At 31.7% G+C, this 17,022-nt stretch overlaps 1 protein-coding gene across 8 annotated transcripts in view; it reads right to left on the bottom strand.

The window, feature by feature from the left end:
* LOC139518909 (elongation factor-like GTPase 1) overlaps positions 1-17,022 on the bottom strand; it is a 62,194-nt gene that overhangs the window by 23,808 nt on the left and 21,364 nt on the right. Inside the window, exons 1-16 of one of the 8 annotated variants that reach the window (XM_071310588.1) lie at positions 16,929-16,989; positions 16,727-16,874; positions 13,228-13,268; positions 11,342-11,440; positions 10,735-10,802; positions 9,948-10,032; positions 9,448-9,581; positions 8,111-8,248; positions 7,167-7,223; positions 6,644-6,679; positions 5,292-5,404; positions 4,686-4,809; positions 3,866-3,945; positions 3,284-3,420; positions 2,425-2,547; positions 2,143-2,242 (exon numbers count right to left, since the gene is read on the bottom strand). In XM_071310588.1, the coding sequence (XP_071166689.1) occupies positions 2,143-2,242; positions 2,425-2,547; positions 3,284-3,420; positions 3,866-3,945; positions 4,686-4,809; positions 5,292-5,404; positions 6,644-6,679; positions 7,167-7,223; positions 8,111-8,248; positions 9,448-9,581; positions 9,948-10,032; positions 10,735-10,802; positions 11,342-11,432 (1,286 nt within the window). In that variant the 5' untranslated portion in view covers positions 11,433-11,440; positions 13,228-13,268; positions 16,727-16,874; positions 16,929-16,989. Of the gene's footprint in view, positions 1-2,142; positions 2,243-2,424; positions 2,548-3,283; positions 3,421-3,865; positions 3,946-4,685; positions 4,810-5,291; positions 5,405-6,643; positions 6,680-7,166; positions 7,224-8,110; positions 8,249-9,447; positions 9,582-9,947; positions 10,033-10,734; positions 10,803-11,341; positions 11,457-13,227; positions 13,269-16,726; positions 16,875-16,905; positions 17,004-17,022 lie in introns of those variants that run through there. The other 7 variants (XM_071310585.1, XM_071310584.1, XM_071310583.1 and 4 more) reach the window with 7 other exon arrangements.

Genomic DNA, 17,022 nt, shown 5'->3' with positions numbered 1-17,022 from the left:
CCTTGGTCTATGTGCATATTAAACAAAGGACACAAATGGATTCATGACAAAATTCTATTTTGGTGATGGTGATGTGTTTGAAGTTCTTACTTTACTGAACGATTTTGCTTCTTACAATTATATCTATAATGAACTTTGCCCATTAGTAACAGCGAACTATATTTGGTAAAAATTTACATAAATTTACCAAATTAATGAAAATTGTTAAAAATTGACTATAAAGGACAATAACTCCTTAAGGGGTCAATTGACCATTTAGGTCATGTTGACTTATTTGTAGATCTTACTTTGCTGAACATTATTGCTGTTCACAGTTTATCGCTATCTATAATAGTATTCAAGATAACCAAAAACGGCAAAATTTCTTTAAAAATTACCAATTGGAGGGCAGCAACCCAACAACCAGTTGTCCAATTCATCTGAAAAATTCAGGGCAGATAGATATTGACTTGATTAACAATTTAACTTCTTGTCAGATTTGCTCTAGATGCTTTGGTTTCATAGTTATAAGCCAAAAACTGCATTTTACCCCTATGTTCTATTTTTAGCCGTGGCGGCCATCTTGGTTGAATGGCCAGGTCATCGGACACATTTTTCAAACTAGATACCCCAAAGATGATTGTGGCCTAGTAGTTTCAGTGGAGATTTTGTAAAAGATTACTTAGATTTATGAAAAATGGTTAAAGATTGACTATAAAGGGCAATAACTCCTAAAGGGGTCAACTGACCATTTTGGTCATGTTGACTTATTTGTAGATCTTACTTTGCTTAACATTATTGCTGTTTACAATTTATCTCTATCTATAATAATATTCAAGATAATAACCAAAAACAGCAAAATTTCCTCAAAATTACCAATTCAGGGGCAGCAACCCAACAACCGATTGACCGATTCATCTGAAAATTTCAGGGCAGATAGATCTTGACCTGATAAACATTTTTATCCCATGTCAGATTTCCTCAAAATGCTTTGGTTTTTGAGTTATAAGCCAAAAACTGCATTTTACCCCTATGTTCTATTTTTAGCGGTGGTGGCCATCTTGGTTGGTTGACCAGGTCACGCCACACATTTTTTAAACTAGATACCCCAAAGATGATTGTGGCCAAGTTTGGATTAATTTGGCCCAGTAGTTTCAGAGGAGAAGATTTTTGTAAAAGATTACTTTAATTTACGAAAAATGGTTAAAAATTGACTATAAAGGGCAATAACTCCTAAACGGGTCAACTGACCATTTTGGTCATATTGACTTATTTGTAGATCTTACTTTGCTGAACATTATTGCTGTTTACAGTTTATCTCTATCTATAATAATATTCAAGATAATAACCAAAAACAGCAAAATTTCCTCAAAATTACCAATTCAGGGGCAGCAACCCAACAACCGATTGACCGATTCATCTGAAAATTTCAGGGCAGATAGATCTTGACCTGATAAACATATTTACCCCATGTCAGATTTGCTCTAAATGCTTTGGTTTTTTAGTTATAAGCCAAAAACTGCATTTTACCCCTATGTTCTATTTTTAGCCGTGGCGGCCATCTTGGTTGGTTGACCGGGTCACGCCACACATTTTTTAAACTAGATACCACAATGATGATTGTGGCCAAGTTTGGTTTGATTTGGGCCAGTAGTTTCAGAGGAGAAGATTTTTGTAAAAGTTAACGACGACGGACGACGACGGACGACGACGGACGACGGACGCCGGACGCCGGACGCCAAGTGATGAGAAAAGCTCACTTGGCCCTTCGGGCCAGGTGAGCTAAAAAAAAGGGAATTGTCAACTGAATTATAAAATATTTTTGTATGCTATATGTATTGTTATATAACCTTATTTCTTCTATGATAGAGATTTGATGTACATGAAATATATAAAACAGTAAATAAAGGACCTTACATGTGTTAACCAATAATCTTACAAATATTCTGTTCCAATTTTTTACAGCTTCATATAATTGCTATACATGCATGTTTAAATGAAAATTGCTCTTCACAAAATCTTAAATCATCCACTAAACAGCTCTTTAAAAACAGAACTAACACTTTAAACAGTTTTAGTCAGCATACATAATTTTGGCTGTAACAATTATTAAAGAAAACATTCTGTTATATGAAAGTTTGAGGTAGATATTAAAATGTTCACCTCTGTTTGTTTTGTGGCAAATCTGTTCTTTCTACTGGAACCATTTTAGATACAAATACTATCACTGGGGCCTCCTCTGTGGCTATGCACTTCATAAAATCTGAAAACATAACACCTATGTTAATTAAACATTTTATACACAAGGAGATCAATTCTGATTCCAACATTTCTTACACATAGATTTGGTAATGGATGAAACTTTTTCAGATGCTATTTCTTAACTGTTGAGTTTCCTAAGGGTGTTAATCAAATATTTACCTCTTAGTATATATTAATACTTGCCTTCCTTTAGCTGTTGAGTTTTCTGAGGAAGTTTATCAAATCTTTTGCCATGAGGACACATTAATTTTTCTATCCTGTCTCCTGTTATCTGAAGAGGAGATGGTAGTTTTTCTACAACAGCTCCTATAATGGAAAATGTTTCTTTACAATGCTAGCTTCACAGTTACAACATGAGTTCTGCAATAACAACAGTACTCAGAAGTAGCAAATTGTCACAGAAATTATTCTTATAATACATGTAAATACAGGTAAACATTAAACCTGGACTATACAGCTAATCATATGGTTGCATGAGGATGCTCCTTATTCTATGACAACTATTGAGGGGTTTTTATTCAGAGGTTCTCATTTTGATATTACATCATCATTGAAAATTTACCTTGATCAGTTGTTTTCTGATTCATTTTAATTTGCTGAAAACTCATACATATACCTGAACCCCAGTTTTTGGTGGGTTCGTGTTGCTTAGTTTTTAGTTTTCTATGTTGTGTCTTGTGCACTATTATTTGTCTGTTTGTCTTTTTCTTTTTTAACCATGGCGTTGTCAGTTTATTTTCTATCTAAGAGTTTGAATGTCCCTCTGGTATTTTTCACCCTTCTCTTATAGTTCTATGCAACATCAATTACAAAAATATTGACCATCAATGAATAGGAAAGAATCAAAGTATATTCATGATAGGGGACATCTTGACAATGTAAAAAGGTATCCCTTCAGCTCCTGTCTGAAGTCCCTCCAACACTGTCAAGAGAAAGAACAACAATAAAAGAAATACGACTTTAATTTATTGTTTTTTCATTTCCTTTTCTAATTTTCATTATTTAACTGCTGAAGGTCCTTGGCCTTGATTAATATACCAACCTAAGACAGCTTCTGATAGAGGGAGCCACTGTGTAGTGATTGCTTTAATCTGTACTTTAGGATCATTGTGTTTTATGTCTCGTGGCGACACCTTCAAATCAAGAGAGTTAACTATCTTCTCTATCATGTCTTTATCTCTGTAAAACATAATAAAAATTCAACAACAGAATATTAACTAAAATTATGAAATACAATTTATACCCCTACATAAAACAGTCTTTGATAAATTAATTAACTATACTAATGTATGCTATGTTTCATGATATCATGTCTTACTGTAACATTCTGTAAATTTCTGTAAATGTACGGGTATATTATTTTTTCTTCGTTAAATAAAACACAGGCAAACATAAAGTAAAATAATAAGTGACAATAACATGGTTGTTTCCTTACAAAACAAAATTCAACAACTCTTGAAACCAAGATGATTTATTTTGAGTCTGGAAAATATCACTGTTTTGAAGAACTTGATTCAGCTTATGATTACAAAAGAATTTTAAATTTATTTTATCATAAATATTTCTCAAATCCCTGCAAATACTTTCCAATACCACAGAATTTAACTTTATAAAATAAACCTACTTTCTGACATAAACAGCTTCGTACACAGACCAGATATTCTCCAAAACTACCTGTACAAACAATGGTTTCTTTCCTTTGGCCTACAAAAATATAAAAAGTTCAATATTTTCATTTTTTACAAAAAAATTTGCATGTGCTACATATACAAATTTTTTTTTAACATTAATTAATCAAGAAATTCTTGTCAAACTGCATATTGGTATTACATTTTTAATATGTATGTTAATACTCCTACAAGCACATTTCCTGTGCAAATATATTGTGTTGTAGCATTTTGATTTATTTTTTATGGTCAGTAATGTGTCTTCAATTAAACTAGGCATTATATACAAATAATTAAAGTAAAAGAGAAAACTGACAACAAGAGGTCTCTAAACAGAATAATTAATCTTTTGTAAAGGTATGACATATTTTAAATTATATGTATCAGTGGGGAAAAAATTATGACAGATAAAAAATAGAAGTTGCAAAAATAAATCATTAATATAGCGTGAAGATGATTCATAACCTGGCCAGCTTCAGTTCTTCATGGACCTTTGCAGAGGCAAAATGATGGATTAATGTGAGCACACTATCTATACAGTGTATGAAAGTTATCTGCTACCAGATGCAGGGTCAACGTATTTGATATCACAAAGCTGTGATTATGCAATTTTATTAGGAGCTGAGCAGAATGATATAGATAGTGGGACCACCAATAATTATCTGTTACAGTAAAACCACATCTTCGTAAGCCAATGATGACCAAACATGTTGAAAACAAACCTATGGTGTTTGAACAACACTTAAATGACAATTTTGTCTTCAGATAGATATGTACCTGTGCCCCTTTCATGATTCTTTTAGTTTTTGAATTCAAGAAGTAATCTCCCCACAGCGTCTTTAACAGGACATCCTTATTGATACCCGTTTTCTTGGAAAATAACTTGGCAAACTGTCCACATCTGTCAATATAACAAGACAAAAATATGGTATTAACCTCTTTATATATATATGTTCTCATGTTTCTGAAATAAATGTTTATTTCAAATTTAAGATTTAAGAGGTTTGATGCAAAACAAGGGAGATAAATTTTGCTTTGTACAGGCTGCACATTATCTCAATCGAAATTAACTTTCCTATAAAGGGATTAAAAGCTATCAAAATAATATTTAGCTCTAGATCTAAAATAACTGAAAAGTAAATAAAGATAGCATTTATATTATAATCAATAATAAAAGAGAGCTAACTATTTTTGTACAATGTTTAGTATGTATGAAGGAAGCTTACTTGATCACTAGGTGTTGTATTTTGAACAATATACCATGGTTTGAATTGTATTTCTTGAAATCGGTTGTCTCCGAAAATTACATGATTTAGCATATTATATTAAATGGCAGTAACTTCCTATGATAAGAAGTAGTATGTCTGAGTATAACAGTCTTACGTGAATCCCCAACCATCTACTGCACTGGCAAAGATTACATTTCCTTGGTCTGGTGAGAAGAAAATGTTTCTTTCTTTCTCAGTGTCGTCAAATGTACTTGTAGTGTCATGTGACTAAAATAGTAAAACAGAACAGAATATTCAAAACTTCATAAAAGTCAGTATGATGTGATATTGAGATCTGATTGGGCAAACTCTTTAATTTTCATTTTTTCTCTTGAGTATTAAAGAGGTACATTCATTCATGTGTAAGAGTAAATGATTTTTATGTATTATTCATTCTAATCTTTTTATTAACTATACATATAAATTTATATCAATGAATATTTTAGATCATTTTGATTTTCAAGATTTTGAATTATATCATGTATATTTCATGTCATAAGGTTTTCTTTTTGTTTGGAATGCTAACCATTTATGATCATAAGGTTTTCTTTATGGACATAATCTTGAGCAGCAAAGTTTTTGATAAGGATGTACTTTCCAAAAGTCCTGTTTGAACTATCATTTGTCCTCAAAATTTAAGTATGTTCGCCACTCTGTTTCAAAGCAACAAGAATTTTTTAAAGACAGTTATAAAATGAAAGAATATGAATAATGGAACTTACAAAGCAGAAATAAATTATGGGTGCCTGCAAGGGTCCGGAAATGGTCATATTTGCCAGTCTTGTCCTAAACTGAAAGTATTATGTCCTTAATGTTTAATTGGGATTTAGGTAAAATTGTATTTTTCAACAGAAATAATTTCGGTCATTTCGTTGAGATCGAGTTTCACAATCGCCATTTTGGACATATTTTTGTTTTGTTATTGATTTTATGTAATTAAACTGCCACTTCAGTAAAGTGTTATAATCCTGAGGGGATCATGAAGTAAATGCTATGCAACAGTGAAACAAGGTTGTTGATGCTACGAGTATGAGCATACTCATGCAGTAATGAGATTTTGACAATCTTTTCTTGAAAAGGGGCACCAACTTTTAAGTTATATGAAAATGACCGAAATTAGGTGAAAAAATTTCCGGATCCTTGGGTGCGTGTGTTTGTTTCAGAGATATAAGCCATTGAAAATTAGGTGGGAAATGATTGGCATCTTAAAAAATCTTTGAAAAAATAGCAAGGATTTTTTAAGATTTTTAAATATTGCTTTTGAAACTATAGGTAATAAGATTATGAGAAGAAACGTAGGGCATAGTCACAATAGTGGCAAAAAATGTTTAATGGCAATAAATGGATAAAACCAGAGGATTCCAAATATCTGACAAAAAATCCGAAATAGGAGGAGCAATCATCTTTCAGTACAATTTCTCTTTCTTTTTTTTATATATCTTTAACAAAGAATCATTTTAGACTGACCTGAAATTCTTCAATGTTAACATTACCATTGCTTTGCTAAAATAGAAAAAAAATACATGATTATTGCTGTTTGGTCCACAACAAACTATTATGTAATTGAGACATACTTAGATTAAGATTTAGATGATGATGATATTAAATTGAATCATGCTTAATACTAGAACATGCTGAATCATAGTTAAACGAGCTAGTTCACCATCCAGGCCAAAGTTCAAAGTTCATTCATTGTTCTAAATGCAAAAATGTTGTGTTCTTAGCAAAAAAACAACAAATTCCAAATTGCTGAGTCTTTTGTTTGACCAAGCCAGGGATGGAAACTCTGCACAATCCCATCACTCAGATACATTTCCATTATAGGCTTTTTTTATCTTTATATCATTGTAAATATGCTGCAATTATTCCATGAGGAATAGTTCAATTAACATTATTTTTAAATCCTTTACTACAGATAGAAAAGCTGTGATATGTCAAGTAAATATCTAATAAAGTTTCAATATATTTTTAAACAAATTGCTTTACTTACATTTGAAGATTTCTCCATTATTTCAGATGTAAACAACTCACTAGTCACTAGGTTAACCTGTTGAAAATAAAAATAACATACATGTGAATAATATTTTACTATATATATATATGAAATGCATCATTCACATTTAAATAAACTTTCCTTGTGTTATTTACCTCAATATAAGAACTATCGGTAAAGTTCTTTGTCTCTTTGTTTTTCATGTTGTTAAGTTGTTGTCTCATTTTCATAAACCACACATCTCCTTTATTTATATTCAAATAAATGATTAAATTAAAATTCATTTTTAAAAATATTTTATCTTTCACAATGGATTCTGTTTCACTTAAATTTGGACAAATTGGCAATCATACCACATCTCATTCATGAAATGTCAGGATACTTGAACACTATAATCAAGAAATATCATCTGAAAAAATTTCATACAATAGTCTAATTGACTGTATAATTTATATCCATTTTTTAGTTGTCTCCCTTAGGATGGATATTTTTTTTTTATTGACAATGAAGAGTTAGTAGAAAGTGCATAAAGAAAGATTCCTTTAAGCTTTTTAAATCTTTTAATTACATTTAATTTGTTTTTATGCTAAATGCTTTAATACCATGAGTTATTTTTCACAAAAAAAATGGTTAAAACACTGATAAATCACTCTCAACTCATCATGCTTTGCATGCCCAGAAGCCAATTTTGACTGGTTGAAAACCAGTCTATGATTTACAAAGGGAAGCTATTTATTTAAAAGTGTGTAAATAGACTATTATTTTCCTGTATTTTACAGATAAATAATTATTTTTTTGGCATGATTCTGGACTTCATATTTTCAGAGGGAGGGACTGACTTATTGTAACTCTTTTTAGAAGTTGTTTCTTCCATTATATCTGTAGATTGGTATCAACAAACTATTCAGGTTTTACCAAGTTTTAATTTATAGTGAATTTACCTGTTCCAATGTTTGTTGTAATTGATAAAACGCTTCAAGTGGGTCCATCTTTAATTCAGCTATTAATCTGTCTATCTTATTCAATACAAGAATAGGTTTGATGTTTTCCAACCAAGCCTGTCTTAGTACTGCATGTGTCTGCAAACCAAAGGATTTCTCAATAAAATTAGTAGATAGGGTACTAAAACTAGAGGCTCTAAAGAGCATGTGTCACTCACCTTGGTCTATGTGCATATTAAACAAAGGACACAGATGGATTCATGACAAAATTGTGTTAAGATGGTGATGTTTTTGTAGATCTTATTTTGCTATACATTATTGCTGTTTACAGTTTATCTCCATCTATAATAATATTCAAGATAATAACCAAAAATATTTCCTTAAAATTACCAATTCTGGGCCAGATACCTAACAACAGGTTGTCTGATTCATCTGAAAATATCAGGGCAGATGGATCTTGACCTGATGACAATGTTACCATATGTCAGATTTGCTCTAAATGCTTTGGTTTCAGAGTTATAAGCCAAAATCTACATTTAAACCCTATGTTCTATTTTAGCCATGGTGGCCATCTTGGTTGGTTGGCCGGGTCACTGGACACATTTTTTAAACTAGATACCCTTATAATGATTGTGGCCAAGTTTGGTCAAATTTGGCCTAGTAGTTTCAGAGGAGAAGATTTTTATAAAAGATTATGGACAACAGACGACTAGTGATGAGAAAAGCTCACTTGCCCCTTTGGGCCAGGTGAGCTAAAAACGCTTTGTAACAGTGAGACATGCAAAAATATAAAGTATCCCTTAGAAATAAAATATATACATATATATAAAAATTTCAAATCTGCGACTTCATTGATCATGCTTTTATTGAAAGGTTTCAGTTTTTCCTATTTTTTTATACATCTAATTAAGTGAGGAAAAGTTAGTTAAATAGATAAAGACATGTGCTTAGCAATACTTTGATGAGGCTAGCCTTTCTAAATCAAAATTTAAAGCATAATCTTATGTTGTGTGCGATACTGTCCCAGGTTAGGAGAGGTGGAGCACACCTAAAGATGCTAATTCCTGCCAGATTCTTGACAAGTCAGGAGCATGTGATTCAGTGTTTGTCGTTTGTTCCTGTATATCATATTTGTTTTTCTTTTTTAGTTTTGTACATACACATAAGTTTTATCATTTGAATTGTTCACAATTGTCTCTCCTGTGTTTTATAAGGTGCTATATAATATGAATTTTGCTCATGGTTAAAGGCCTTACAGCGACCTTTAGTTTCTTACTTCTACTTCATTTGGTCATCATACCACATTTTCTTATCTTCATAATAAAAAAAATACTTACTTGAGGACACACACCTTCCACAACATCAACTACAACAATAGCTCCATCACAGAGTCTGACAGCTGTGGAAACTTCACTGGAGAAATCTACATGTCCAGGTGAGTCAATCAGATTAATGAGATAATCATTTTCACCTGTAATTATAAATACCACAGGTTTCCATTTACATGTTTTAAAATGAAAGTATTAAAAGCAAATGTGATGCAATTGCTTAAAAAAGTCCTCAACGGTTTATTTATTTGACTAATGGTGAAAGATACTTATCATTTCATGTACCAATTATGAAATTACCCATAGTCCTTTAGATCTAGAAACAGTTAATTGCCATATACTAATAGCAATCCTCTGAATCACTGGTAAGAAGGCACCTATATTATTTTGCCTTCAAATCATTTCAAGTAGTGTCTTCGTGTAGATATCTTATCAGTAACATATAATTAAAACAATGTTGACCATTTTATTTTGACTCCACCAGTTCCAATGGTATATTTTATACTCACTGTGTTTATACATCAGAGATATTGCACTTGACTTCATTGTAATTCCTCGTATCTGTTCATCCTCTCTACTGTCCATGTATCTCAGCTGAAATCATCATAGTTAATATATAATATTGTTAGATCATAGAAAACATGTTGTGATTAATGCTCTTACATATTGTTTCAAATGTCCAAAACTTAAAAGTTACCTCTTGATGATATAAATGAGAAAACAAGCAAAATAGCAAGCTACTGCTCACTGATGATACCCTTGTTGCCAATGTTAGTTTTTTCGGTAAACAGAAAGCTGTTAAGTGATGAATCTGAAAACACATCACTCGGTATAGATGACTTATAAAAACCATGAAACTAAATTTCAGAAATCCTTCTAATGTAGTTCCTTACGAAAATGTGACGAAAATATTCATGGGACAGATAGACAGACTGACGGACAGAGGTAAAACAGTATACCCTAACTTTTTTAAATAAAGGGTATAATCAAAAACTTATTTCATAACGTATGAATTTAATTTCTGGTTAGTGCTCCTCAATATTACTCAGATTTTGTAACAGTAATTTTCCAAATGGTTCTGGATACTGACAAAATGAAGTTAAAACTTATCATTCAATGAACTTATCAAATTTTTCACCATCCAACACATCAATTGCAAATGATCAAAAGAAAATTCATATTGGAGTAACAGGCTGGCATGTTTTCTACAGAGAGATCTCAACTAAATAATGAGTTAAGTCTTGATATTAATGCTCATGAGCCTAGAACATGTATGTAAATATCACCAATATGCACCTTTCCAGCCATTCTTTGAGAGATAATTCCATTACTAGCAACCAAACTGTCAGCAAGTGTTGTTTTCCCTGAAAAATAAAATGTGATTTATGTGTATGTTTAGGCTGGAAATAAGCATTGTGTCAAATAAAATATATGACAGGTTTGTCTGTTTTAATTCTTTGTCCAAAGCTACTTGAAATTTAATAAAACCTTCATTATCTGATGGTTAGAAAAAGTAATTAACATTTAAAATATAAATACAAAATGATGTTTCATATCCAACATTTGAATTTATAGTTGATTTTAATATCTGTTATCAAATAATGAATAAAGGGAATTAATAAACAAAAATATTATTAAATAAATATCTCCCCTATCAACATTCCCCGTTCCATGTGAATGTACTGACTATTCATTAATCTATATTGTTGTAATGTTTTCTCTCTTTATAATCATTGAAATATTGTATGAAATTTTAGGCATACAAGTGTCCATGATTGGTTAACTTAAATAATATTAAAAGAATTTATGTTTCTATTAATCATACATGTATCTAAAATAAATTATATATATAACAACAGTGTTCTTTTGATTTGGTAGTATAGTAATTTCACTTGTATCTTACCATGATCAACATGTGCTAAAATGCAAATGTTTCTTATACAGGAAGGCTTCTTCTGTAATGCAGACAGGGCTTTAGTATCCAAGGTCTTCATCTTTTATTCTGAGTAGATAAACAACTAAAGATTAACATTTAAATAGATTTCATTGTGTTACAACAATTGTAGGTCCCACTGACAATAGAATTAAAATCCATCTAGCAAGTGTTGCAAGATTACTTGGGGGGGGAATCCTTTAGAATGATGCTAACTGACATTAACACTATTAAGTTCTCTCCCATTACTTCACTTATTATCCAATTAAAAATTTCAATCAAAGAGCAGATTGCTCTGAGGGATATGATTGCCATTGTTTTCATTGACACATGTATACATGTAGCTGGATAATATTATTTTCAAAACTAATTCAACTGCACATGTAAAATGTAATTTATGTAATCTTAATACATGTAGTTACAAAATAGCCAATCCCGGCTACAAGTGTATGAACAATGTACTTAGGCCTATTGTGTTTTATTTTTGTAGTATCAATTCCAAGTTTACTTTCCACAGCAGTCACTGAGAGTCAGAGTGAGAGAGGGAAATTCGCTTCGTATCTTATCACCTATTTTCCTACGTTAATTCTAGGAGAAACCCCATTTCTAACTCTTTAAATATTTAATTTCCTTCGGGTCAGTGGTCATGACTCCTTTCCATACACATTCCTCGGTTAAAATTGAGATTGATTTTAACATAATACGATGTTTATCGACAGAACGAGTTAATTTTTCTCGACGTATTGTATCGAATTTAGAATTGACAGTAGTTACTTCTGGAAGGGAGACAACTTGAAATGATAATATGGAAGACTCCATTTCGCCTGAAGGGGTGTTGTAGTTACACCTTTACGATGTACAAAATGTAGACTACATTTATTTTAATTTGAATGATGCATATGATTTTAAATTATGCAACAACAATAACCCTCAATAGCAGACATACATAGAAAGGATCCCATGAGTTTTAAATTAGTTAATTGCGTGGGGAATCCAGAGCAACCATTCAATCTAATACCCCTTGAAGTCAAGAAAACAATATACGCATGCACATAATTACCTAAACAAACCCTGGAGAAAGAACATATATTAAATGTTAATTAAACGACCTAGATGGTTCATTATTTCTTTATGGAAGTACAATATCAAATATCAGTTTCATAACGGTGACATATTAGAAAAACTTCACTTCAGTTCTTATATGACAGAAATAGATTTATCAGAATTCAGAGAACTCTCGCATTTTTATCAAAACTAGGGAATTCCCTCTGACATGTTTCTAAATTTACAAAAACACTAAATATAAATACTGCTTAATTCTGATTTTCCGTGTTGTTAAAAACATACATATAAGTCAAGGGAAATATGAAGATTATGAAAAGAACATTATAGAAAAGTTGTTTAAGTAAAGTTCAATCCCTTTGTTTGTTTTTACCTTTTAAAGCAAGACAATCATAAGAATCTGAGATGTTCCTTAATGTTTAGAATAAAACGGTTGACGTGAGGGCATGGCCCTGAGCCAATGGTATAAGTCTACAGATTGCTTGAAAGCAATGGTATCCCAAAAACGAGTATTCAATTTATTATTTCAATTCACATATCAACATGATCATAGGTAAATTCTTTTTGATAAATCTAAATATATAAAAGTAAGTTGAACATCAAACAACAAACACTGTAGCAGCTATAGCATGTAGCGTTTGTATACGGTTTAATTTGCTTAATATTATAAGTAAACAAAATAACACAAATGTGCATCACAGGTTGGAGTAATCAAGAAAAAAAAACTTTTCTGAGAGTACTGAAAAAATTACTGGATTTGACTAAAAATATATATTATGATACAAGTAACTTACCTCCTTATAAGATAGTTGTACTAATTTACTGTGATGTGGAGCTGTAATGAGATATAAATAAATCACACTAATAAAAATAAATCAAAGAGCAGATTGCTCTGAGGGATACGATTGCCATGATTTTCATTGACACATGTATACATGTAGCTGGATAAAATTATTTTCAAAACTAATTCAACTGCACATGTAAAATATAATTTACATAATCTGAATAATTACAAAATAGCAAATCCTGGATACAAGTGTATGAACAATGTACTTAGGCCTGTTGTGTTTTAATTTTGTACTATCAATTCCAAGTTTACTTTCCACAGCAGTCACTGAGACTCAGAGTGAGAGAAGGTATTTCACCTCGTATCTTATCACCTATTTTCCTATGTTAATTTTAGGAGGAACCCCATTTCTAACTCTTTAAATATTTAATTTCCTTGGGTCAGTGGTAATGACTCCTTTCCGTACACATTCCTCGGTTTAAATTGCGATCGTTTTTAATATAATATGACGTTTATCAACAGAACGAGTTAATTTTTCTCCACGTGTTGTATAGTATATTTTGATTCAGAATTCACAGAAGTTACTTCCGGAAGGGAGACAACTGGAAACTATAAAATGGAAGACTCCATTTCGCCTGAAGGGGTGTTGTAGTGACACCTTTACCATGTGGACTACATTTATTTTAATTTAAATGATGCATATGATTTTAAATTATGCAACAACAATAACCCTCAATAGCAAACATACATAGAAAGGATTCCATGAGTTTTAAATTCATCAATTGAGTGGGAAATCCAGAGCAACCATTCAATCTAATACCCCTTGAAGTCAAGAAAACTATATGCATGCGCATAATTATCTAATTAACAAACCCTGGAGCAAGAGCGTACATTAAATGTTAATTAAACAACCTAGATGGTTCTCTATCTCTTTATGGAAGTACAATATCAAATATCAGTTTCATAACGGTGACATATTAGAAAAACTTCACTTCAGTTCTAATATGACAGAAATAGATTTATCGGAATTCAGAGAACTGTCGCATTTTAATCAAAACTAGGGAATTCCCTCTGACGTGTTTCTAAATTTATATAAACCCTTAATATAACATTATAGGAAAGTTGTTTAAGTTCAATCCCTTTGTTTGTTTTTACCTTTTAAAGCAAGACAATCATAAGAATCTGAGATGTTCCTTAATGTTTAGAATAAAACGGTTGACGTGAGGGCATGGCCCTGAGCCAATGGTATAAGTCTACAGATTGCTTGAAAGCAATCGTATCCCAAAAATATTAACAGATTGATGTGATTAAAGCCAAGCTGTATAGATGAAGTTAAATACTGGTCAGGAGTCAGAACTAATATAAGATGATAAACTTCGACTAATATAATGTTCAATGTCATAATTAATATTTATTTTTGATTACTACAACATTATTTGAGTAATCATTTAGTAGTGCTTAAAAAAAATAATTCTTTACTGAGTCTTTTTTCTTTATACATGTACATGTTATATGGCACATATTCATGAAAATTTCTGCAAATTTTCCAAAAGATGAATAGCCATATCTTGATTGACCGAGAAGTTACAAGCCTATGAAAACTTTAATGTAGTTGTCAAAAAAAATCCAGAAAAGACTTATTGTAAGGGTTTGATAAGGGATTCTGTAGCGAGCCAAATCAGAATATCATACTGGACACAGAAACCATAGGGATTGATATATATCATCAGGGATCTCCATGGCCTGTTTAACGATGGCGCCCTGCCATCGTTCAAATGTCTTGCGCCATCGTCAAATGACTCGCGCCATCGTTAAATTCTCTTGCGCCATCGTTAAATTGTCTTCCGCCATCGTTAAAAACTTCATCGTTTCTTGTAGCCCGACGCCATTTTTTTTTATCAATTATAATCAAATGCATGTAATTGTATATCCCTTAGGCTTTTTATGTTATAATCCAATACAGTTCTAACACCTGAGGGATATCTGGATTAAGATCGCTAATCACTTGTACCTGAGCTTGTACAGGTAGATCAACAAACCAGACATGAGAAATACTATCTGAGGATAGACGATCCATTTGTTGAATTAATCAACTAAGTTTCAACAAATGATTATGATAATTTAGATTAAATAAATAAATTAATAATCCAGTTACAAAGAAAACAGGTTAACAAGTCGAACACGTGCTTTATTTTGACTTACGCATTCAGCATCCCCCTTTTTTAAGAAGTACAAAATAAGACGCAAAACAGTAAATATTATTTCATTGAAATAAGTCGAGTACTGCTGTAACGATAATTTAGAATTACTTTAACAGTTTAAAAGTAAAAACTTAAATATTTCCTGTAAAGAAATATCGTATCGTAATTCCGAATTCATTTCGTATATTACAATCAAACTGATACATCCGCGTTTCCGGTTTCTATTCAGACTCGAAAGATGCATGTTGCACAGCATCAATTTCCAGATAAAGTCATTAAAAACCTTTTCGTTTGTCAACGTTTGCTTTACAAATCTCTTTAACCTTTTACATAACCCGTACGAATCGTTTTGTTGTTGCTGCAAATCAGCCATATTGGTAATGGGTTCCGAACTTGACGGTGTCCATGAAAAATAAGCTCCACATCATATAATTTTTAACCCCCATAACAATTACCAAAAATACAAGAAACCTACATGGGGACCTTCATGACAGCTTTTGGTCATTCTCGACTAAGGGGGACCATGGAGACTTGGCATTTGAATGGTTAAAAGCGGCAATAAATGAAAATATTGATACTTCTAATTCTATAATGAAAATTCAAAAAAATATAATTTAAATAAGCAATGAATTAGCATGTTCACCATTCCTTGTATGGAGGGATAAAATACTTCCGATATTAATGCTACACTATACAGCGTAGACACGGTTTGTAATGGTGAAAGTTCCTCCATCGTTCAATTTTCATCCATGGAGATCCCTGTATCATCTCATGCATTGTTGTGTTAATTTAATATGGTTATGTGTCATATGAAACTCTTTACCATCCTTGCTTGTTACATAGAAATCAATTATCCCATTCTTATCAGGAAAATGCGACCTGTACTTCAATAAATCAAGAGTCTAACTCAGACAGACTACCTATCTAGTAGTCATTATCTACAGACGTTAAAGAGGGACGAAAGATACTAAAGGGACAGTCAAACTCATAAATCGAAAATAAACTGACAACACCATGGCTAAAAATGAAAAAGACAAACAGACAAACAATAGTACACATGACACAACATATATATATATATAGAAAACTAAAGAATAAACAACACGAACCCCACCAAAAACTAGGGGTGATCTCAAGTGCTCCAGGAGGGTAAGCAGATCCTGCTCCACATGTGGCACCCGTCGTGTGATAACAAATCCGGTAAATAGTCTAATTCGATAGGTCACATTCATGAAAGGGAAGGGGATTGTAGTTAGGACGTAAGGAACATATCCGATATCATTTGTGAAACGGTTATTCCATAACGTAATTGTGCAGAATTTATAAGATCTGTTCGACTGTTGGCAGTGTTGTTCAGTGTTGTTCTGTTGTTACTACGATTTATATTATTTGAATCCGACTGTGCAAAATAAAATGAATAAAACTGCTTTTACTAGTCATCACTTGTGTGTATGTTTGGGTATAATTCGCAAAAATACACTTACAAAGCTAATCTACATTTCAATATGTTAAAATGTTTACACAAAACGTGGAGAAATCGGTTGCGAAATCCTATTTTTTTTTAATTCAATGTAAGCAAGAAGCATACGAGTGACACCGAT

Source organism: Mytilus edulis, chromosome 4 (assembly GCF_963676685.1).
Source record: "Mytilus edulis chromosome 4, xbMytEdul2.2, whole genome shotgun sequence".
NCBI lineage: Eukaryota > Metazoa > Mollusca > Bivalvia > Mytilida > Mytilidae > Mytilus > Mytilus edulis.
Note: the sequence above shows the minus strand (reverse complement) of the source record. Positions and strands in the feature narration are given on the sequence as shown.